The 25,584-nt window shown below is 39.7% G+C and overlaps 1 protein-coding gene across 1 annotated transcript in view; it reads right to left on the reverse strand.

The window, feature by feature from the left end:
• Window positions 1-25,584, reverse strand: part of BORCS5 (BLOC-1 related complex subunit 5) — an 83,343-nt gene that overhangs the window by 35,152 nt on the left and 22,607 nt on the right. Inside the window, exon 3 of the mRNA XM_053921796.1 lies at window positions 4,634-4,791. Coding sequence (XP_053777771.1) covers window positions 4,634-4,791 — 158 coding nt within the window. The remainder of the gene's footprint in view (window positions 1-4,633; window positions 4,792-25,584) is intronic.

A 25,584-nucleotide genomic window follows, 5' to 3' on the forward strand; every position in this document is an offset into this window, starting at 1 on the left:
TTTGAACTGAGCACAGAGGGAGGTACACTTCAGGAGTCTGCTAGCGCTTTCCCACAGAGGCCACAAGTCGCCAGTGCAGACCCTCAAAGGGCGCTCACCTCCTCCGCCCTAGGAGAACAATGCAGGGACCGCTCTGTACTGGGAGTGCTGTCCAGGGGCTTCAACAACCCTGGGTTAACTACTGATGACTCAAGGTGAATCCCCAAGTTCCTCAAACAGAATTTTTTTTAATTCAGCTTAATTGTTTTAAATGAATGCTCCGGGACACTGGTTCTCAACGATGGTCACAGATTCTAAGGCACTTTCATAAATACCGATGCTCGGCTCCCCCCTTCTCCCCCCTTCTCCCCTACTTCAGTCTAACTGGTTCAGAGTGACGCCCATGCCTTCGTATTTTTTTAAATGCAGCCCAGCTGTACGGAACGAATGACGATGCTATTGTTAAGTATTTTAGCTACGATAACAGCACTGTGGCTGTGTTTTTGAAATGGAGTTCTTCATTGGTGGAAAAACTGGTGAAATTCAAATAAGGTCTTGGTTCAGTTAATAGTACTGTACCAGTGTTAATTTCCTGGTTTGGGTCATTGTCCTGTGGTTCTGTAAGATGCTCACTTTAGAGGAAGCTGTGTGAGGGATATACAGGAACTCTCTGAATTATTTATGTGATTTCTCTCTGTCTAAAATTGATTCAGATTAAAAAGTATTTTTTAAAAAGAGTCTTTTACTTTTAAAGATACATATTTAAATATTTATGAATGGAATTATATGCTTGCTTGAGCGTCACTGCCAAACAGCCCAGCTGACGAAGTGGCGGGGAGTGAGGGGCGCGGTGAAACAGGAGTGCGGACACGCTGACCCTGCAGCAGGCGGGCGCTGAGTACCTGGGCTTCGCAGCATTTGTCTACTGCGGCGTGTGTGTAAAATTTTCCATCGTGTGTTCGGGAGCGAAAAACTCCCAGGTGATTCTGACACATACTCAGGGCCAGGAAACACTGCTCTGAGTCCTGAAAATGCAGGAGGAGAAGCTCTGTCTTTACTACCGGCTACAACACTGCATCCAGCTCTTTAAAGTGAGCTGGTCAATCTTTCTGTAGGACTACGCTTTCCTAAACTACAAACATAGCAGACATAGATTAGAGGACATCCCCCTAATCTTCCCTTCTTTCAAAAAAGAAGACAAGAAGCATTAAAAAGTTGATTTTTTCTAAAATCATCTCTCTAAAAGTTAATGTCATGGTTAATTCCTAGCACAACAGTCAAAAACGGTAAAGCCTTTCTTGTGTGTACAAGAGTGTTTTCCAAAGAATTTCCTTTAAAAATGCTAATTCTGTAAGATGTTAATAGCTGTTACCTACTATAGGAGTTCTGAGATCAAAGAGTTGGAAAAGTGCTGGTTTTCTTTACTGTAAGATTCCTATGAACTTCGTAAAAATAAGATAATATGCACTGTGACTTCCCAAGGTCACGATGGATTAAGCAAAAAGCTCGAGCTTCCTTCCATGGACTAGTTTTGTGGAACTAATATCAGAAAACAGTGCTATAGATCAGTGGCTTCCGAGTCCTAGGTAAGGGAGAATGGCATCAGAATCACTTGGTAAACCTACTAAAACAATGGTTCACAAAACACACCCTAGACTAGTGCTGGGACAGGGGAACTCAGTATTAAAGCAAACAAAACTTCAGTGATTCTAATGCTTAGCCATGTTTGGGACTTGCAGCTATGTAGATCACAATGTAGTAAAGTAGTTCAGACCATTTGAAAGGCCACAGCATTGCCACACAATATGAAAGGTCATACTGAACAGTCTTCCAAATACGAGACTTCCGTGCGAGAATGTGTGATACATGCATACAGCATTTAACGGAAGATACATGCTAATATGCTGGAGGGGGAGGCAAGTTTAAATCTATCAATATACGGATGACCACTTTGTAATTTCAAGGACGTTCTATGTCCACTACTAATAAATAATGAATTTGCAGCAATTTTCAAGCTTTTATTTGTGTGTTGCTTCACGTCTATCTTCTCTGGCCTGAGCCAACGACCAGAACTATTTTGTTACATAAGTCTAGCGGGCGCCATTCACATAAGCAGTTTCTCCAAGACAGACCTCCTGACCTTTACTTTATATGACACTACTTCAAGATATCAGGAGTATAAATCCCTTCTTGAGTGAAAACTTTGGAAAATGTATTTTCTTATACCTTAGTGCTCCCAGAGCTGTTTCATGCAGTGGCCCAGTCGATATATTTCAGCTTAAAAGAAGTACCTACTTACTGTTATTAATAATTACTCAACATCCTACCACATTCTTTAGTTTACTAAGTACTTTCATATAAATTATGTTGTGTCTTTCCTTACAAAACCTTGTAGGCTAAGTAGGGGCAATTATTTCCACCCAGCCAATAAGAATCACTGAGCTTTCATGGGCTAACACAGTGAAAAAAATCCAATGTTTAGGGAGATGTCAAGACTCCTGCTCTCAAAGAACTGAGACCCTATTGGAAATAAAATGTAAATTATATATAGGAACCAGCTAAAGTTGTTTTGAAGATATAATGCTAGCGAGAGCAAATTAGTGTGGCAGGACTTTCCACATACTAATTAGAGCTAACACTTGAAATAAGTTAGTCAGAGAAAGACAAATACCATATGATTTCATTTACCTGTGGAATCTAATGAACAAAATAAATAAACACACAAAATAGAAACAGACTCATATACAGAGAACAGACTGATGGTTGGCTGAGGGGAGGGGAGTTGGGGGAATGGGTGAAAAGGGTGAAGGGATTAAGAGGTCCAGATTGGTAACTGTAAAATACAGCATAGGAATATAGTTAATAATGCTGTAATGACTATGTGTGGGGCCAGGTGGGTACTGGAAATATCAGGGACAACACTTCATAAAGTATACAACTGGCTAACCATGATGCTGTACACTTAAAACTGATTCAAAATAATCTTGAATATAAACTGTTATTGAAAAGTAAAATTTAAATTAAAGAAAAAAGAGCTAACACTTAACTGAGCAATTTAATCTTCACTCAACCCTTGGGGTAGGTTACTACCATTTAGCCCCATTTTTTGATGAGGAAACTGAGACCAAGAAAAGTTAAGTAACTTGCCCAAGCAATAAGTGGTGAAGCAGATTCAGACTCCAGATTTGTCTAGCTCCATGGACTACTCTTTTGCATCATCATATTTTTCTGTTAGGAAAGAATCCCCCAGGACTTCCAGCCAAGATGGAGGCGTAGGTAGATACACTTTGCCTCTTCTCATAACCAAAAGAAGGACAACAAATTTAAAAACAAAAAACAACCAGAACTGCCAAAAAATAGAACTGTATGGAAGTCTGACAACTAAGAGTTAAAGAAAAAACATTCATTCAGACTGGTAGAAGGGGAGGAGATGGGAGGCCAAGCTTATCTGAAATTTATTTGAAAAAATAAGGAAGGAAAATTTCCCCAATCTGCTGAAGGAAAAAAGACTTCCAGGAAGTCCAGGAAGCTCAGAGGCCCAAAGAAATTGGACCCAAGGAGGAACATACCAAGACACATCATAATTACATTACCCAAGATTAAAGATAAGGAGAGAATCTTAAAAACAGCAAGAGAAAAAGAGATAGTTACCTACAAAGGAGTTCCCATAAGGCTATCACCTGATTTCTCAAAAGGAACCTTGCAGACAAGAAGGGGCTGGAAAGAAGTATTCAAAGTCATGAAAGGCAAGGACCTACACCCAAGATTACTCCATCCAGCAAAGCTATCATTTGGAATGGAAGGGCAGATAAGGTCAAATTAAAGGAGTTCATCACCACCAAGCCCTTATTATATGAAATGTTAAAGGCACTTATCTAAGAAATAGAAGATGCGCAAAAATATGAACAGCAAAATGACAACAAACTCATGACTATCAACAACTGAACCTTAAAAAAAAAAACTAAGGAAACAACTAGAACAGGAACATAATCACAAAAATGGAGATCACAGGGAGGGTTATCAGTGGGGAGGGGAAGGGGAGAGAATGGGGGAAACGGTACAGGGAATAAGAAGCATAAATGGTAGGTACAAAATAGACAGGGGGAGGTTAAGAATAGTATGGGAAATGGAGAAGCCAAAGAACTTATATATATGACCCATGGACATGAACTAAGTTGGGGAGAATGCTGGTGAGAGACAGGGTGCAGGGTGGAGGGGAATAAGGGGCGAAAAAATAGGGTAATTGTAATAGCATAATCAATAAAATATACTTTTAAAAAATTAAAATTAAAATTAAAAAAAAGAATCCCCCAAAGCAATGAGGCCAAATGTCAAAACTTAGGTAGAAAACAACTACCATATTTTTCAGATTGTAAGATGCACTTTCCCCCCCAAATTTGGGAGGAAAATGGGGGTGCATCGTATAGTCCAGATGTAGCTTACCTGGCTCGCTGGGGTGGGGGGGCGGTGGAGCAGGGGTTTTTTTCCTGTTGTCCTCCTCTAAAACCTAGGCGCGTCTTATGGTCCAGTGTGTCTTATAGTCCAAAAAATACGGTACTTCCCGTAAAGCTCTAATGCCCTGGTAGAAGACGACTCAGGAGTCACAGGGAATCACAAAAATAGGTCAGCAATGTTATTTTCCCACAATACTTACCTCTTTGATTCGTTTAACCAAAGCATTCTGATCAAAAGCAACGGCCTCTGCACACTGATGTAGGTGATCCTGATATCGGAGGCAGAGCTGCAACACCTGCTGAGAATCCAGTTTCTCCAATTTGGTATTTGTTGGGGAAGTCTGGCCACTCAATAGCCCTTCAAAGCAGAAAGAAAGAAGGAAATCAAATGAAACGGAAATTACTGTTAATAAACCTAGGAATAAAGTAGCTTAATAATAAGTTTACTATAGACTAGGTAAGAGACCTAAATTTAATCTTGCATCTTTTGTTATATGCTAATGACAATCATAGCAGCTATCATTTATGGACCATCTGTTATGTGCCAAGCACTGGCAAAGTGCTTCCTGTGCATTATTATATACTCAATATCACCATAGCAAGTAAGGCATTATTAGCCCCAATTTACAGAGGAGTCCAAGACACAGAGAAGTTAAGTAACCGCCCTAAAGTCACACAGCCAATAAGGGGTTTCTCCAAGAGAGAGCTCCTGACCTGGTGACACTACTTCAAAGTATCAGGAATATAAATCCCTTCTTGATTGAAAACTTTGGAATATGTATTTACTTAATTCCTTTTAATAATTAAAATGGCTGTCTGAGAAACTGAGAAAAAGAAATAAAATGTATAAAGAAACTGTTAGGAGGAGATGCAAAAATTAAAAAAATTTAAAAGTGAACAGAATGTCAGCTGACACACCATAAACCTCATTCTTCACATTTTCTTCCAACAAAAGTTTAGTCATATAACTATTAAATTCCTTTATGTATACATAGGACATTGTATTTTCAAAGCCTTCCATGTAGAATTATCTTACTTTTCTTTAAGGCATATAGAACAGGATAATTTTAGGATTTACAGAAGAAATCAATTAAAGAGGTTAATGACTTCCTCATGGTCACACAGCCAAGCCCTGACTAAGCCCACCAACTTTTGGCCAAGTCCATTCTGTTAAGGCAAAGTTTCACATACTTCTTAGTGTTACAACCCTTTACCTTCTCAAAAATTACTGAGGACCTCAAAGAGCTTTGGTTTATGTACTGTATATCAATATTCACATATTAAAAATTAAACTGAGAAAATCCTTAATACTGATTAAATCTTTTTAAAATGACAATAATCCCATTAAATATTAGCAATTAACATATTTTAAAGAAAATAATTATATTTTCCAAAACAAAAAAGAAGAGTGGCACTTGTTTACATTTTTCTAAGTCTTTTTCATGTCTGGCTCAACAGAGAACAGCTGGAGTCTCATATCTGCTTCTGCATTTAATATGTTGCTTTTTCATATCATGTAACCTCTGGAAAACTCTATTGTACGCTTGTAAGAGAATGAGCATAATTAGCAAGTGTCTCAGTATTACTGTGAAAATGATTTTGACCTGGGAGAATCCCTGGCAGGGTCCTGGAGACCTCAGGGATTCCCCCACTGCACTCTGAGAAGCACTATGCTAGACCACACTCTACTCCAAACCAGAGCCAGTGATAGGCCACAAGGTACACCAACATAAACATGACGGTGACCACGTGCTGGGCCGGATAAAGGGGGACCTAGCCACACCAGAAGTCGTCTTGGGAACCCTTCCCCATTCCTGCCCCCAACCAGCAATGCGCAGCCTTCACTGGCTCTGAGGTATCGGAGCCCACGCCAGGGTTCTTCGGCCCCCAGACAGGCTGTACCATGAGCTACCCAGCGGGCAGTCCAGGGAATCCTTGGACTGCCGGTCACTGCGCTCAGATCTTGATCTGCCTGACAGAGCAGAATGCAGGGTTGGGCAAGCCCCTGCCTTGCGCCCCAGCACTCCACTGCCAGCACTAGGTCCCTCAGCTGTCCCACTGCCGATCCCAGCACAAGAGCCCCAGTACTCCAGTGGACCTGCCTCTGCACAGCAGCTTTCGGTGAGGCTGGAACTTGCAGAAATGGGAATTTATTTTTTAATGGAAATTTATATTGAGATCCCGTGTACAGGATGTTGTGTATCTCTTTACTCAGTTTCCCCCAAAGGTTACATCTTGTAGAACAATAATACAGTATCAGAATACTGACATCAGTACAATCCACAGACCTTATTCAGATGTCTCCATTTATTGTACTTACACTCATTTGTGTGTGTGCACTACTGTATCTAATTCCATTCAATTTTTCACATGTGCAGGGTCACAGGTCCTCCACCACCATCAGATCCCGAGCCATTCCATCACACAAGGATTTCCTGTGTTGCTTCTTATAACCACATCCACCTCTCTCATACTTGGTAGGGGAGCACCCTTAATCCCTCGCAAACAGTAATCTATTCATCATTTCTAAAACTTTGTCATTTGAAAAGTGTTTTATAAGTGGAATAATATAAAACCCTTATTCTTCCTCTTAAAAAAAAATTAGGGGAGAATGGATTTCAAGAAAACTGCCAAGTCTAGAAGGCACACTAAGGTGTTCAAGTTAAGTTGCCCACCCAACTTCAAAGTAAAAAAACCCTACACTTTAAATCACCCTTATAAATTACAATTGTGCCCTCTTAATCATCTGAAAACAAAGCCCAGGCTTACGGATCTATTGCCAGAATATGCTTCTTTGGCTCACAGGAATCTGCCCCAAATCCTGCTCTAGGTCACAGAAGGAACAACACAGAGAGAAACTGATGGGCCGCTTTTTCTACTCTTGAAGTTACAAAGTTGTGGCAACTGAGGCAAATTCTAGAAGCAATGAATACAAAGTCCTCCCATCTCTCTCAAGTGTCAAGAACCCATCTCCCTCATTTTGATAAATGAACCACCCCTATATCTGGAGGAAAGAGAACAGAATGCTGGATTAATTGAGAGATGGTAAATTTTGTAATTGTAAGGAGATCACAAACCACGACACTTCAGAACCACTTTTATTCTGAACGCACCTTAAGGATTTTTACAAATCTCCTGCTCTCTCACCCCCACCCACCACCTCCTGTGTCTGGCACCCAGCCAGCTTCACTCATTCACATTACCTTCCGAACAAACCTCTGGGGGCCTCTAGGTTCACCCCTCTGTTTTAATTCTTACTTACCAACTCTAACAATAACCTAAACCCTTAGGTAATAGAGAATGAACCATATACCACCTTGAAATTGTTTTTGTATAATTTCATAAACATCCTTTATAACTAAAATTTTCTGTTTTTTACTTTTTATTATACACATTTTCAAACATATACAAAAGTAGGAAAAATATACATACCCAAATATTCATGCCATCTAGATTCAACAAATAAGACTTTTCTGTATCTATTTCATCTTTCTCCCTATATTTTTCCTTTTCCTGAGCCCATTAAACATTACAGGTATCATGATCTTCCCTCCTCATACGCTATTCTTCCACATAGTTTTGGTCAGTCTCCCATGTTAAATAAAAGTGTCTAAATCAGTCTTCCTTGCTGTGCTAGGAGCAGAGCCATCACCCTCAGCTTTGTAATTCTTCTTTACCTTAAAACAGCGATGTACACAAGGTAGATGTCCATTGAGTTAAAAACCTGGCCTAATAGATTCCATATATTTGGGTTTGCAAATGGTAAAAACTGGAGACATTTCCTAAGACCCTATTGAAACCACTTTGTTTACACAGGAATGGAGAGTGGACTCAGGGAAGGGGTGAGGACCAAGACCGAGTATTACACAGATCAAGCAAACTGCCATCTGTACCTACCTCTCTGTGTAAAGTGTTGAGTGGAAAAATAATCAGGGCTCGAAATTTGGAAAATATTTTGCTGAGCAATCTTTTTCTTTCTGAAATGTCAGATAGGGGAAAATGTTTTTCTGAAACATAGTAAAGAGCCATATGGGTATTAACCTGGGTTATAACTAAGCACAATTCCTTGACTTTTAGAGGCTTAGTCACTTACAGGACTAGAAATAAGTATTATGAGTAGTGGGACTTATATTTGAGAAACAGTAAAACAAGCTCCATTTCCTACTGCAGAATCCAGAAAGCAGAAGCTATGTAACTTTGCAACAGTTACTATGAAGGTACAATTAAGCAACAACAGATTAAGAGAAAAGAAATTCCCCCTAAAACTAAGAAGGGACTTTTGACTCAATTGGTCACGGTGTATTTCAAAGACAAAACAAAACAAAAAAGTACAGAACCCATGTGTATTCTTTACTTAAACAAACTCTAGTTCTCGCAGGCACGCTCCCCTTATCTTAAAGAAAAGGACAAGTCTGAAAACAACTGCCCCACTTGAACAGGACCTTGTGATGTATGTTAATGCTCAGTTCCTCCGGGGCATTTAGAAAAAGGGCACCCTCCACGACTGGTTCCCTTAGGAACTTTTATGTCCATTCAGCCATGACAGAGGAGCACCAAGCTCGCCCAGGAGAAGGGGCCGCTCACAAAGGCTATCATCGTTTTGGTTAAATTATGTGGAAGAAGAAGCTGCAAGTACAGACAAGCCCAACACAATATGCCAACCCACCATAACGTCCAGTGTGAATAAAAGCAACGCTCCTAGGCTCTCCCTCCTGAGAGTCTCCAAAAATAAACGGTCTCATTGAGGTAGTGCTACGGACTGAATGTTCGTGTTCCCCTCCGAATTCGTATGTTGAAACCTAATCCCCAATGGGATGGGATGGAGTTGGGGCTTTCGGAAGTGGTTAGGTTATGAGGGTGGAGCCCTCAGGAATGGAATTAGTACTATTACAAAAGAGACCCCAGAGCACTCACTTGCCCCTCCTAGCATGTGAGGACACAGCAAAAAGAAGGCTGGCTACGAATCGGGAAGCAAGCCCTCACCAGACACTGAATCAACCACCGCCTCAATCTTGAACTTTCCAGCCTCCAGAACCGTAAGAAACAAATTCCTATTGTATATAAGGCACGCAGGCTATGGTTGTTTTGGTATAGCAGCTTGAACAGGCTAGGACAAAGAGAATGGGAAAAGCTGAGTTCAGTCCCATTATTTCTTACCTGTGTGAATTTGGACAGTGACAACTCGTGTTTCGTGAACTGGTAGACAATACTGAGAAAATGTCAATGCTACCGAAAGTGATCCTACAGATTCACTGTAACCCTGTCAAAATTCTAAATACATATTTTTGCAGAAATAGAAAAACTCATTCTAAAATTCATATGGAATCTCAAAGGACTCCAAATAACCAAGACAGTCTTTAAAAAGAACAAAACTGGAAGGCTCACACTTACCTGATTCTGAAACTTACTACAGAGCTCCAGTAACAAATTAGTGTGGTACTGGCATAAAGAAACACATATAGGTCAATGGAATAAAATAGAGAGCCCAGAAACAAATCCTCACATACGTGATCAAATTATTTCCTACAAGGGACCATGCCAAGGGAGAAAGAACAGTCTTTTCAACAAACGGTGCTAAGAAAACTGGATATCCACATGCAAAAAAATGAGGTTGAACTCATCTAACACAACATACAAAAATTAACTCAAATGGGCCAAAGACCTAAAACTATAAATCTCTTGGAAGAAAACACAGGGCGGAAGTTTCACATCATTGGGTTTGGCAATGATTTCTTAGCTATGACACCAAACATACCAGCAACAAAAGGAAAAAATAGGCAAATTAGACCTCATGAAAATTTAAAGTTTGTGCATCAAAAGGCACTATCAACAGGGTAAAAAAGGCAACCCACACGATAGCAGAAAATATTTGCAAATCATGTATTTGGTATGGGATTAATATTCAGAATAGTATATTCTGAAGAAATCCTAAAATGCAATGAAAAAAAAAACAACGTGATTCAAAAGTGATCAAAAGACTTGAATAGACAGTTCTCCAAAGAAGATATAAAATGGCCAATAAACACAGGAAAAAGATGCTCAACATCACTAATTGAAAGGGAGCTAGAAATCAAAAAGTGCTGGTGAGGATGAGGAGAAAAGGGAACCCTAGGGCACTGTTGGTCAGAATGCAGACTGGTGCAGCCACTGTGGAAAACAGTATGGAATTTCCTCAGAAAACTAAAAATGGAACTGCCTTTTGACCCAGCAATTCGACTGCTGGGAATATGCCCTATGAATCCCAAAACACCAATTCAAGAGAACTTAGCACCCCAATGTTCATTGCAGCACGATTTACGATAGCCAAGTGCTGGAAAGCAACCTAAGTGCCCATCAGTAGATGAATGGATTAAAAAACTGTGGTACATTTACACAATGGAATTCTATGCAGCAGAAAGAAAAAAAAAAAGGAATTCCTACCCTTTGAGACAGCATGGATACAACTTGAGACTATTGTGCTAAGTGAAACAAGCCAGTTGGTGAAAGACAAATGAGAGGAACCTAGTGAACAAAATAAACTAACAAGCAAAACAGAATCAGACATATGGCAACATGGAACAGACTGACAGCTACCAGAGAACAGGGAGTAGAGGGGAAATGGTGGAAAGAAGGAGAAGGGATTAGTCAAAGAACATGTATGAATGACCCACAGACACAGACAGCGGTGTGGGGGTTGACTGTGGGAGTGGGGGGTGGGCTGGGCGGAGGAGGGCAAAGAGGGACAAATTGGGACAACTGTAATAGCACTAGCAACTTAGAAGCTAGTGTTCACCAAACCCAGGTGTTCTCCACTTGCTAAAACATCAATACCCCAAAACTAGAGCTTTCCCTATGAAGTAAGGGAGGTTGTTTGGAGCACCAAAGGATCCTCCCCTTTTAAAGGAGTCTGCTTTAAGGAAGTGAAAGTACTCTTTTAAAAACTGGCATTTAACACATGATCCCACTTACAGTAGTTTGACGTACAGAAATACAGACTTTGCAAGGTACACCAAGACTGAGTACAAAAGAGGGGAGGGTGTCATCATAGAGTCAACAGCAATCACATTGGAGAGCTGATTCTTTTTTTCTTTAGTTTTCAGAAAGATGAATCACAGAATCATCTTTTTTAATTGAAAACAAATGAAGTACTAAGAAAAAGATGCAACAAAAAAGAAATCTGAAATAGTAATGCCAGGACTTTCTTGCTCAAAGAGATTACCCTCCTTATTCTCCTGGCTTCCTTGAAGGATTACACACCCTCCACTCCAGTGGGTAACGGAAAACACAGGACTGTTAACACTGGAAGAAAATACTTTGGTTAGATGGAAGTTCCACTTATAGTAGCTTAAAATGCTGAGGAAATACTATTAATATGTAACAGCTACTTCCTAAGAACAAGATTAATTTTAGATTGAAAAAAACTCTGATTTTTCCACACATGATGTCTATTAATAAGGAAAACAATCTCAGTCTCTACTTGGATTATATATAATCAACAGGAAATAGAAAATGTTTCTTCTATACAGGAAGAGTTAAGACCCAAAAAGCTGGCAATACATTATCTACAATCGCCAAGATATGGAAGCAGCCCAAGTGTCCATCAATAATGAGTGGATAAAACAACTATGGAACATTTACACAATGGAATTCTACTCAGCCATAAAAAAGATGAAAATTTTACCATTTGCAAAGTATGGATGGACCTGGAGAACATTATGCTGAGTGAAATAAGCCAGTCAGAGAAAGACAAATACCATATGATTTCACTCCTGGGTGGAATCTAACAAACAAACTGAACTAACATGCAAAACAGAGGCAGACTCATAGATGGAGAGCAGATGACAGCTAGTGGAGGTGGGAAGGGTAGGGGGCGGAGGGACTGAGCGAAAAGGACTCATGGACAAGGACAACAGTGTGGTGATTGCTGGGAGGAGGGAGGTATAAGGGGACTAAATGGTAATGGAAAAATATAACAAAGATTATACATTTCTTTGAAAGGTGGCAATAAAGCCAAGCGCCATATATAAAGCCTATTTGCCCATTATACTGAGAAACCGAAGAACCTCTTTTTCCCCACCTGCCCTGCGGCTAGTAGTGCACAGGCACATGACAGAAGTCCCAACCTATACACCCAACCCATACACCCAACCCAGACCCTACACAGGAAGCAATGTTGCAAACTAGGGACCTTCCACAATGTACACTCCCTGGTGACAGCACTTTCCAGAAAAACAACGTTTCTGAGGCAGCAAGAGAAGCAGAGCCACTTGCAAAGTCTAGAGCCACCACTGCCAGCTAGCACTGTCTGTAGTGCAAGGCGTGCCAAGCGCTTGCTGGTGGCAGCAGTCGTGACCTCAGTGGGTCAGTTGTGTGGCACGATTTTGGCCATTATGTTTGAGTAGGTAGCCCAAACCTGATTCCAGAGCTCTTGTGGAGATTCGCTGCACTACCCACCATCCTTTCAATAACACTTATCCTCAGTTGCTCTACCAGTAAGAGAGGGGTAACGCTATATACCTTGGACGTGGCTAAGAGAATTAAATGAAATAATATACAGGTGGGGCAAAGGTAGGTTTACAGTTGTGAGTACACGAAACATTTATTCTTATACTGTTTATTAATTATAGTATTATTTTCCATGCGAACAACTATAAACCTACTTTTGCCCCACCCTGTATGTTAAAGCCCTTTGTAAACAATAAGCTACATATTATTATAATTTACTCAAATTTAACTATTTCAGTCACTGTATAAAGCATTTTATGTTTCATGAGTAAGAAAAACAGTAGCTGGCATTAATAGCGGCACTCTCTTAGCCCAGCCCTGTGCGAAGCCTATTACATATTCTACCTTGTCCGGGTGACCTTAGGAGGCATTTTATTACCCCCATACTTAGTAAGTAAAGCAATATGGTAGTAATAGTAACTATGACAACAAATCACAATAATGGAAATAAATGCTGGAATTCACAGAAAGAAAAAATACTGTAACGGTTTTTGGTGACAGAAATATTACTGTAATTAACAATTTAAGGGAGATAACACAGTAGCCAAAACATGAGAGCTCCGGAGTTGCCAATTCTTGAAATTCTAGTGTATATAATGTGACAACTTACTTGAGGAATTAATTTAAAATACCACTTTACTCTTAATTTATGCTTAAGATAGTGTGGCTTATTTGAGATTTGGTTTGGAATCTAAATGTTTTCATCTGTTACTAAATCTTACTCTTTATGGGCTGTATCTCTGGAGCACCCTTGGTTAAAAGGTCATTTTGTGGATTTACCAGAGCATCATTTTTGTGTATTATTATTCACACTCTTGCTCTCTCCCCAGTTACCTGATAAGGTCCTTGAGGGAAAAAATCATGTACTTTTATCTCTGGAAGACCCAAGCCACGAAAGGGCGTCACAAACATATACAAAGTAGTTCTCCACAGATGTTTGCCCTTTCAGATACAGAGGAGGGCTTGTATTTGAATGAGTTCTACAAACACACCCTTGGTGCCCCCTTGGGCCATAGCTAAAGATCCGTAACTTCTGAAGGCTCAAGTGCCCAGTTACTCCATTCCATTTCCTCCGAGCAAAGTTCTGATTTAAATTTATTTCTCACCAGAGCAAGAGACACACATTCTCTTCATATCTCTCCAAAGAAATGAACTCATTCCCGCCTCTAAAGTAAACTTACATCACCCATATGTGAAGATATGGGCTCTTCTTGTGCAAGTCGTGAATGAGACCTTGTCTACAAACCACTTCACCGCAGTCTTTTGAAAACTCAGCAAAGGCAGTTATGTGAAACTACAAGATAAAAGTGGTACCAAAGGTCAACAAAACCAAGGATTAAACTTTGTCCCTTTCGCCCAGTAACTACATAAAAATACATACACCATATATTCCATCATCACTCAGTGAAAATTTGATTGATCTAGAGTAATTAAATCATATATTCAACAAATCCACTCCTCAGTTCCTTGACCCTTGGTCTCAAGTTCACTGAGATAACATATCAGAATCCCAACGTGACCATAAACACAAAGATTCCTATCGCAGGGCTAACAGAACGGCTTCCACATTCCAGGTCCCTGGAGCCTGTACGTCACTGCCTTTGTTGTAGGAGATAACCAGCTCATGAAAATTCAAACTTTTCCCACCATCCCTAAAGCACACAGCTGTGAAAACATCCTCCTTTATGAAACACATCAGTTGATAATATTTAGAAAAAATATTATGTAATTATTCCTTACTCTTTTTTCATTCTGTGCTTTAGTTTCCCCAGAAACAAGAAGGAGCACCACCGGGAACTAGGGAGAGATGGGCAATCATAGGAAGGAAATCCTCGGTGTTCCAACCAAGGGAGAGGAGCTGGAATTTAAGAGAAGCAAGCAGAAGCAATATACTTCCAACATGACACACACACACTTCCGACGAGACGCACTAACCCAGAAACCCAGCGATTTTCATCTGGTGTGCCACAAGAATTTTTAAAACGTGCAATACCTGACTATTTAGTCAGGGGCACTGACCTCTTTTCCCTTACGTTGTCAAATAACCAAATGGCAATGGCCAGCGCAACCACAGCTGTCTGGTGTGAATGCCCTGTCTTAAATATACAGGTCATGTAAGAGAGTTGCACACAACTCTTATTGGTCACATTGCATAATAAGGTTGCATCTGATTGGTTAATTCTTGGTACCAGAAATCCTTAGATACAAGTACAGACACCTGATTTTTTAAAAAAAAGTCACTTTGGCCCTGGCTGGTGTGGCTCAGTGGACTGAGGGTCAGCCTGCAATTGAAAAGGTAGCTGGTTTGATTCCTGGTCAGGGCACATGCCTGAGTTGCAGGCTGGATCCCCAGTTGGGGGCGTGTTTGAGAGGCAACTGATGTTTCTCTCACACATCAATCTTTCTCTCCCTCTTTCTCCCTCCCTTCCCCTCTCTAAGAACAAACAAACAAACAAATAAAATCTTTTTTTAAAAAGTCACTTTGGAGCAAAAAGGGTATGTAATAACTATTATTACTTTTTTATAAATCAATCAAAACTATACCTAATTTTTGTCAGATCTGCAAAAAATATATTTTTTGGCATGCTGCAGAATTTCAGTAATCAGTGAATGTGTGTCATGAGATGAAAAAGGTTGAAAATTGCTGGTGTAATCCAAAGACATGAACATCTTCAAAACAGAAATACATCTGATTTTATGACCTAACCTAAGTAACTTATGGAGACAGACTTGCAAACTGGTTACATATACAGATTTTAGATTAGACTTGGTTTAAATGCTGGCTCTGCCTTTAAAAGCTGTGTGGCAGGAAAGGTCTTTAAACCTCTCTGAACCTTAGCATCTTCATCTGCTGAATGAGAAAAATGCCCACCCTGAGAGGTTGTACAGGGATTAATGGAGGTAATATAACACCTTTGTGTAAAAAAGAAAGAGGAGGAGAGGAGGAGGAGGAGGAAACATAGAAGAAGAAGAAGAAAAGAAAACGACAGGAAGAAAGAAAGAAGCATAAAGGTGGTTGTTGTTACATATTACTAGTGGAAAAGTGGGATTGTGGGATTGTGTACACCAAAACCACCGTGTACATGCAACTTCTAAAAATATAATAATAATAAAATGAGTAGTACTTAAAGGCACTCTGGAACTTTTCTGTCCACCAAGTATAAAAATATGTGTAAAGTTTTTCTATCTGACCCATTTTCGCACATACAGTTTTCACTACAAAGACAAGATAAAGCTAAACTATACCTTGGAGGGAAACAAAAACTAAAAGGAGGTAAATGTACGTTTGTTTTCATGTTAATTACAGTTGAAACTAGTAGATAATTATATAAAGGTGAAATATTTCCAGAATTATTTTTAGGGAGCCTTTCATTAAAAAAACAAACGATAAGACTTGAAGACAGGGACAACAGTGTGGTGACTGCTGGAGGGAGGGGGTATAAGGGGACTAGATGTTCATGGAAAAAATACAATAAAGATTCAATTTTAAAAAGTGAAAGTTATAGAAAAATCAAACTAGTCAACCAATCAAAGCTGCCCATTGCCATTGCCCTCAATGACAAGGAGCTGCCTGGGATTAGCTACTCGGCAAGTCAAGGCTGGAAGTCTGCCTACTTCGATGAGGCATTCTACAAAACCACTCGATTCAGGGGCTCTGCGAGAAGTAGACTGTAGGATGAAACTCTCAAAGTCCCTTCCAATTCTAAGTTTCTACACTCTCTGAACACCACAGTTCACAACCAACTCTCTGGCATCAGTGTCAGGGGAGAGTTCACCTCCGACTTGCCCCTTCTAAAAGAAGGGTCTCCAAATTCAGTTAAGAGACAGATTTCTCACTCAATTCAAAAACTGAGAAGCTGAGTTAATAGATCTCATGACCCTCAAAACCATATTATTTTCCTCTGTCCTGAGTGTTTTTTGTCCTCCCTGGATGCCTTTCTTATAATCTTCTCCATCGAATTCCATAAATATTGACTGACCTCTTCTAGAAACCTGTCCAAAAGAAACAAACTGAAGCTCAAAAGAAGACGTATACACCAAGCTCGTTTACTCCAGCGTTATTTTAACACCCACTATGTCCTCCAAGGGGAGAATGACTGTGTAACTACATAACTCTAATACACTTACACAAAGAAATGGTAGGCGGCTACTAAAAATGGTGTTTTCAAACAATATCCAATGATATAGGTAGGAAATGCCATAATATGACATTAAGTGAAATGTGATATGAGACAAATCCAGCATGGTTTGAAATGCAAAGTATACGCATTTCATGTATGTGCTTAACTTAGAAGTAAAAACATAGCAAAATGTTAACAACAGCTACGTCTAGGTGGTGGGGTTTTGACATTATTTTTAAAACTCTGCTTTCCAAATTATCTAAAATAATCATAGAGTCACTCTGTTTCATAAAAAAAGAAACATTACTTTTAAAAAATAAATACGAGCAAACAATGCTAGGCTACAGATATCTTGGATTTGTAACTCAAAGTGAAAACAGTTCCTTTAAAAGGAGAAAGCTGGGTGTAAAAAATATATGGGTTTGCATCTGGCTCTACATTTGAGATAGCTGCTAAGCACAGCGCTGACTTTAAATTAATCAGTAAACAAGGAACAGCTGGGACAATATCTGGTATTGTTGAGGATGCAGAACAACAGGAACTCACGCACAGCTAGTAAGGATATAAATCAGCACAACCACTCGGAAGAACAATTTGACTGTATCTAGTAAAACTGAAAATACATGTGCCTTATCAGACAGCAATTTATTCCCAATGACATACCCAAGAGAAAACTCCCACACACGTGCACAAGGAGACATGTATGAGGATGCCCACTGCAGACTGTTTAAGAGTGAAAAATGTGAAACAACTCAAACAGTAACTGTAAAATACTCATTTAATGGAATACTATACAACAGTGAAAATGAGGCATATATAGACATGGATAAATTTCAAAAATATAGGCCAAAAAGAAAGTTACAGAAATATATGAAAGATGGATACAACAGAATGCAGTTTATATAAAGTCAACACATAAAAGAATATTAGACACTGTTTACAGATACAAAAATATGTAGTAAAAAGTAAAGCCATGAGAAATCTTCATGGCCATGATTAACCCCAGTCAGATCAATGATTCCCTGCAGACAGGATGGGAGAAGTACTAGGGAAGGTTCCAAAAGGGTGGCAGGGGGGCCTTCAATGTAGTTGAAATGTTTTTCTTGTAGGGTCAAAAAAAAAAAGATCTGTTTGGCTGGGGTGGGGTGCAGGGATGGGGAGAAAAGGCATACAACTGTAATTGAATAACAGTAAAAAATTTTTAAAAGATCTGAAGCAAATATGGCAAAATATTAAAATTTGACAAAATTGGTAAATGAAGGTTCAGGTGTTTACTATTTTTGCAAAATGCTTAGATATTCCAAATGAAAAAAGAAATTTTAGGTAGCATCTGGCAATCTCTGTTGAGGGCAAGGCTCTATCCACAGCAGTAATCCTTAACTTCTCTTGAGTCTGAGACCCTTTGCAAACCTGGTGGAAGCTACCGTTTCACTTTCCACAGAATCTATTACACCACCACCCCACCCGCAGCCACCGTAGGAGGCATTCAGGAAAACGTAAACTATCTCTTTGGTATGTGGCTGACCAAGGTAATTTCTACTGATGCTAAGATGTTGCAGAACTAGCCCAGTAGGGAGGGAGCAATGCCCTGGCTGCTCAGAAAGATCACGCGTGACAAAAACAAGACTCGCACTGAAGAAAGACTGCCAGAGTGTTGGACAACTAGCAGGGAGGCTAAAATAAAAACCAGGTGATACACATGTAACTGAATGTCTTTACACTAATTAAGAAGGTTTAGGAAACATTAAAAGAAGTGTTCTTATACTTAATTAATTAAGCCTTGGTATAAAACCAAGGTATAAGTTAAGCTGTGACTGATAATGAAGATGAGATAGATTTCATCTTCATTTCTTATTTCTGTTCCTATTTCTTAAAACTTCCCTCTATTTTCACATCTTATTTAATGACATTGAATTTGGCTAATTTTTATGCTAATATTTGGCTAATGTTCATGCTTAGCTTTTCTAATAAAGCACTGTATTATTTTCAGAAACTCCAGATGAACAGACAAAAATGACACTTTTAGTTAGTGACTCAGTTAACAAAGTCTAAGGAAAATGGCTGTTGAGACCAAGAAGCCATAATGAAAGCAACAGCTGACGCTGTATCTAAACTGCTGGCCATGTATCTAGAAGGAGAGTCTTTTGAAGGCAAGGCTTAAATATCAAAACAACTACAAAAGGACAGGAAATATCATATCGACTACAAAAGGACAGTAGATACTATAAATCAACATTCAATGTGAAGGTCTTTAACTGATTTGATTATCTCCGACACGTTTTTCCCCTGGAAGTTCTAGATCTGTGATGCCATTGATCCCACAACTGGTAACACTGTGAGCTTAACGATGCCATGTAAATTCTCCAACTTCTTTCTTATTGCCTTTGATTACCTCCATGCCTGCCGTCTGTATATACCAATCCAAATCTTTTCTTCACACATGCCTCTACCCCCACATCACTCCTTCCTGTTATCCACGCCCCACCGTATCTCCTACCCTGCCTCTCCTCCTGGGGTCTACTCTTGCTGCCCCCAGAAGAAAAGGAACCCCCTGCAGAACTGGAGATCTGGGGAACACTAGCGGGCTAGTTAAGAAGCCACTTCCACTTCACCCTTTTCTTTCCTGGCCAGGTCCTTCCCTGCCATCCAGCTTTCCAAACTCCTTTTCCCAATAGTGGTGGTGGTTTTTTTTTAATGAAATCTCTTCTGAATAAAAGCTATAAACGCATAATTTCCTAAGACTCCCCAAGACCTTATGCAAAACAAACAGTAAAGAAAACTGTGCTGCTTAATAATGCTGAAAGCACATACTGGTTTTAGGGTTGCCCCCTTTTGTGGGGGGATTTGAAAGAATGGGGCCTCTCTGCTGTCAGAAACTGGGGGCACCAGTGATATTTAGTGGAAAGGGATGCTAATCATCCTCCAGCACACAGGGCAGTCAGTTCCACACAATGAAAACTAGTCTACCCCCCAACCCACTGCCACACCCTTGTTACAGAACCCTGGACCATAGACATTCACTGAGCCAGATAACCAGCTAATTCCAATAACTAATTGGCTAACTTTGACATTTCCTGGCTTTTAGGAATATGTAAAATGGGCCATCAGGCTGCCCAAATTCCCAATGCTGCACAAAATCCTCGGGGGCGTGGGGAACAGGTGGTGGCACACCGCCCACACAGTCCGCAGTATTACCTTCTGGAGTTTGGAAATCCTAACTTAAAGTGACTGTTTTGAGTTTGGTGTCGCTATATTTTAGAGACTTCACTCATACTTCATACAGCACTCGATTGAGCCAAAACAGCTACAGGGGCCATTCTTCCCTGAAAATGTGTCAAGGCGGTTACATAACCCTCCACAGGGATCAGTGCACAGGGCTTGGGAGGGAGTGTAGGAGGAGCCCAGTAAACATCTCTCCCCTTCATCACTTCATGTTCCAACTCAGATTCCTCCCAACAAAACAAACATGGCTTTTATATCATAGTAATTCTTTTGTAGCAAGCAACTCATTCTCACATTCCTTCTCCTGCTTATTTTCCCCATAATTCTTTACCCTTTGCCTGCAATTCCTCCTCCCCGCCATGTTGTACTATTTGTATGGAAAAAAAAAATTGAGTTGCTTCTTGCCAAGTGTGACATCAACTCATTCTTATTTAGTGATGTCCAGCAAGAACTTGCTCTCCCAAAACCTTTGCTAGTTTTGAAGCAACAAGATTACGAACTGCATTTTGTTTTCCCTGTCTCTTGCTTTTGATGGATTAGTGCACCTTCTGAAACAAATGATGTAACACCTCATTTCTATGACCCAAAGGCACTACCCACGTATGTATAAAAGATCTTTTCAAACAGCTTCAGGAAGACAAAGTATTGCCTCTGTTACGAAAAGATAACATGATAATGAGTTAACTTGATAATTAAAGCTCCCCAAAAAAGATACCTCTCAGTAACAAGAAAGAGCTCTCAATATTAAAGAAAATGTAAGTCCAAAATTCTTTTCCAGGTGAAGAACTTTTGTTACGTAGGAAGAAAAAAGAAGAAATATGAGTGACCTTTAAAATAGTTAGACAGACATATTACACTACTTCATGCTTAACATCTCTTTGGCAAAGTGCTACTTTACTTTATGAATAATTTTGGAAAGCCAACAATTTTATTCTACATATAAAATAAGCTAAAATTCAGGTTAGCTTCTTGAAAAAATTGGTGCTGGTGTTTTTAATATGTGTCCAACTATGATGGAACTACTGAGCTATGTAGGTACTAACCCTTCCTCCTGAAGTCTTCTGTGAAACCCTTTCCCCTCCACTACTCTGTTAATTAAAAGGCACAGTTGGAAACAGTATTATTCCCTAGTTCTCCTTCCTTCAGGGGATAGTACCAACAAACCACACTTAATTATCAGAATGCATTATTAGTTACAACAAGAACAACAACAGAAATTATTGCAAAACTATAAAATGAAAATAGTAAAAAATAGTAAAAAAAAAGGATGGTATAAAAATCATAAAATATTACATCTAATGACTTTTAAATTTATTTGATTCAGTGTTTAAATAGCTAGTAATTACTATGATTTTCAAATCAAACAGTACAAAAATTCACTGAAAAGCTTGTTGACCACATCCCAGATCCTATATTCAGTTAAGACAAATAGATATTCTTATTTTTATCTCTTTGCTATCTAAAGATAACCTACTGCTTTTTAAACCTAATATATTTTAGAATATTTTCCGTATCAGTACACCTCCTCTCATTTTTTATTATCTGCATAGTAGTACCCTACTGAATGGCTATATCTCTGTTAAAAAAAATTGGGCTGTTTCCAATCTTTTATTTTTCCAAACATTGTTACGACAAATTAATGGTGTACATAAATATACATACATGGGTGGACAAAAAGTAGGTTTGCAGTTGTAATACAAATAAATAATACAATAATGAAGAAATAACAATACAAAAAAAACTGTTTCACATACTCACAACTGTAAACCTACTTTTGCCCACCCCTGTGTGTAGAATGCATTGGTTAGGGCCAGGTGTGGGTCGGTCCCGGGCATGAGTGTAATTCTGTCACATTCCAGTATCTGCTGACCAGGATGGCACTGAGGAACCTAATCCACATAGAAAATCTTTCGTGATGACGCTAGCGTTTCACTGGTTCATTTTCTATAATGCAGGGCACCTCGCGGCTGCCAGTGCCACCCCAGAGGCATCAGTTTAGATACAAAGCACCTAGATAAACTTTCGGAGGTGCTGCTTACAGCTCAGAAGCAGCTCTTCCAGGACACAGCTAGTTCTGTTTGAGGGCTTCCAAAGTCCTTAGAGATGCAAGCCTTAGAAACAAAGAGAGGAAAAAGAAAACGCATACATTCCGGGGGACTGCAACTACGGAACAAAAGCAAGTGCAAAACGTCTATTGAAAAAAATAAGAAAAGCATAGGTTTGTGCTTCTGTGTGTGTGTGTGTGTGTGTGTGTGTGTGAAGTCAGCCTGAAAAAGACAAAAGAAAAGGCCTAGAAAGTTATAATTAGAGAAAATTGCTCAGGTGACTTTATCCCACCCACATGCTTTTGATTTTCAAAAAGTATGATAAGCGCTTTTTAAGTTAGTGTTCCGGAAAGGCTGCAGCTGTTCAGCGCAGATTTTACATGCTCAGTTAAGAATATTATTTTATCAACATAAAGGTTAATGGCTTCTAAATGAGGGTAGCAATTTCCAACATGAGTACTGTAAATTCATACTAGTATTCGCTCTGCTTAAAGATACAGACCCAGAAGAATGAATTGGTCCTTGGCACGAACAGTGAAATAATAATACGAAGATTCATAATTCCTCTCGACTCCACCCAAGATTTTTAGCTCGCCCTTTATAAAATACCACATCTGTGTTTAAGCACATCAGCAGGACGGTATTTGCCATGACTGTAATACTGCATTAATGGATCCACCGCAAATCAAATCAGGAAGCCAGGAAGCTTTGAAAGACACCTGCCCCTCCCATTCCTTACACTCCCCACCCCACCCCGTCCCAGCACACATGCTGGTCTTCCATGACCAGAGGGTCACCCTAGCGGTGCTAGGCCAGGGAACCTTCAGTGTGAAGCACTGAAATGACTCCTGCCAGCTGCGGGTTTGCAGGGCCATTTACAAAAATTAATCTCCCCTTTCCAATTCTGCTATTATTCTGCTCCCTGGGCAAGAAATCCTGTAGCAGCTTCCATTTCCTTTATTTCCTACACCTAATCTGTGAAGTCCTGTCATCTCTTCCTTGAAAGTATCTATGAAATTTGCTCTTCCACCACCCTCACCTCAGTCCAGACTTTCACCAGCTCATCAATAGAAAACTACAAGTCTCCTAACTGGTGTGCCCATGTCGGGCCACTGTCCTACCAATAATCCAAAAACCACAGCTATCAATGTATTGATACCTTGCTCCCTATTGCAACAAACGTAAAACTATAATCACTTCTTACACCAGCACCTCCAAACTCCCTTCCCTGGCTTTCAAGAGCATCCATGATCTGGCCACCATTTAGCTTTCTTACCTTACTCATTAAGGTACCTTACTCTACCTTTCTTATCCTACCCAAGATGCACTTTTCTCTTTGATCAAGCAGGCATCTCACTGTCTCCACCCCACTTCCCCAACAGTGGCATACCATGGCCCACTTTGCTCCTCCTATCCTCCACCCCTCCTCACCCAAGCCACCATATCCCACCAAAATCCTGTTTGTTCGTTTAGGCTTTGCACAATTAATACTCCTCTAAATCCTATGACTATGGCCCACCTCTTCCGGTGTAATGAAAAGAACTGGGTCTTTGGAATTTGACAGACCCGAGTTTAAACCTCTGTGGGCGTACAGCTTGTCCAATCTCTCTCGTTCTCAGAGCTCAGCATTCTCACTTACATCATGAGAGTGATCTCAAAACCTTCTTCGTAGGATTGTTTTGAAGATTTTAAAAGATTCTGCACAGAGAGCAACTGGTGCAGCACTTGGTATATGGTAAACAGACACTCGCCAAACGGTTAACTATCATAACATCGTATAAAATTACAAGAGCACTACACTTCTGAAATCCTAGGCTTTAAATACATTATGATGTTTTGTTTTTTCTACTAGGTTGTAAAACTCAAGAGCAAAACTCAAGAGTAGTGTCCCATCTGGTAGCATCTCACTTATTTAGTAATTTCAACTCACTGGACAGCCAAGAAACAGGGAAAAACAAATAAAACGGCCTACAGGCCACCCAAATAGTTTATTATAAATTCCATGCATTAATGCCAATGTATTTTAGTAACAGTAAGCTCTTCAGTCTGCCCCTAAAGACCTATTGATTTTTATTTTGGTTTTCAAGCCTACAGTAACAAATTACAAGATGACTGTAACTTGTTATCAGCAAGGAAGACAACAGAATAATTGTACAAAGTAGACATACACAGCTGATCTGTACAAAATTGTAAATGAAATCAAGTCTAGCAACCAAAACTTTTGTGCTAATTGAAGTATTAGCAAGTACAGTTTCAGAGATAAAGTAGCTCATAGCCATAATGTTACATAGTACAGAGAGAAACATACTAAGTTATAATGATGATGGTCTAAGTCCAATGATCATAATTGTTAAGGTTAGAAGGAATTTCTGTACAATTATAGCAACTATGTGTTGAGTCCCCAATACATAACAAATACATACTACATAACACCCATGGTGCTCACATAAATTAACCCTCTCACTAACTCCCTGATGTAGGTATTAGTATCCTTATTTTATTTATTTTGAAATTAATTATTTTATTGTTGTTCAAGTACAGTTGTCTGCATTTATCCTCTACCACCCCCCACCCCAGCCATCCCCACCTCCTTCCGCTGCTTCCACCCCCCTTGGTTTTGTCCATGTGTCCTTTATAGTTGTTCCTGAAAACCCTTCCCCCTTTCCCTCCCATTGTCCCCTCCCACTTCCCCTCTGGTTACGGTCAGATTGTTCTTAATTTCAATGTCTCTGGTTATATTTCGCTTGCTTGTTGATTAGGTTCCAGTTAAAGGTAAGATCATATGGTATTTGTCCCTCACCGCCTGGCTTATTTCACTTAGCATAATGCTCTCCGGTTCCATCCATGCTGTCGCAAAGTGTAGGAGCTCCTTCTTTCTTTCTGCCACATAGTATTCCATTGTGTAAATGTACCATAGTTTTTTTATCCATTCATTTAGTGATAGGCACTTAGGTTGCTGCCAGCACTTGGCATTTGTGCTGCTATGAACACTGGGGTAAGGATGACATGCAAATTAGTATCCTTATTTAACAGATGAGGAAAATGGGGCTCATAACGGTTAAGTGACTAGCCCATGATCGTAGGGCCAATATGTGACATTTTCCATCCCTGAACTAACTCCAAACTTTGTGCTTTCCCCCCCATTATGCCACACTGTCCCTCCACATGCTTATGAATTGCAAGAATTGACTCTAAGTATGGAAGAGGATCCTTCCCATTCTGCTTACACATATCTAGTAATGGAGAGTTCATTACTTTGCAAGAAGGCATAGTGGTTAT

This window comes from Desmodus rotundus, chromosome 3 (genome assembly GCF_022682495.2).
Source record: "Desmodus rotundus isolate HL8 chromosome 3, HLdesRot8A.1, whole genome shotgun sequence".
NCBI classification, from domain to species: Eukaryota; Metazoa; Chordata; class Mammalia; order Chiroptera; family Phyllostomidae; genus Desmodus; species Desmodus rotundus.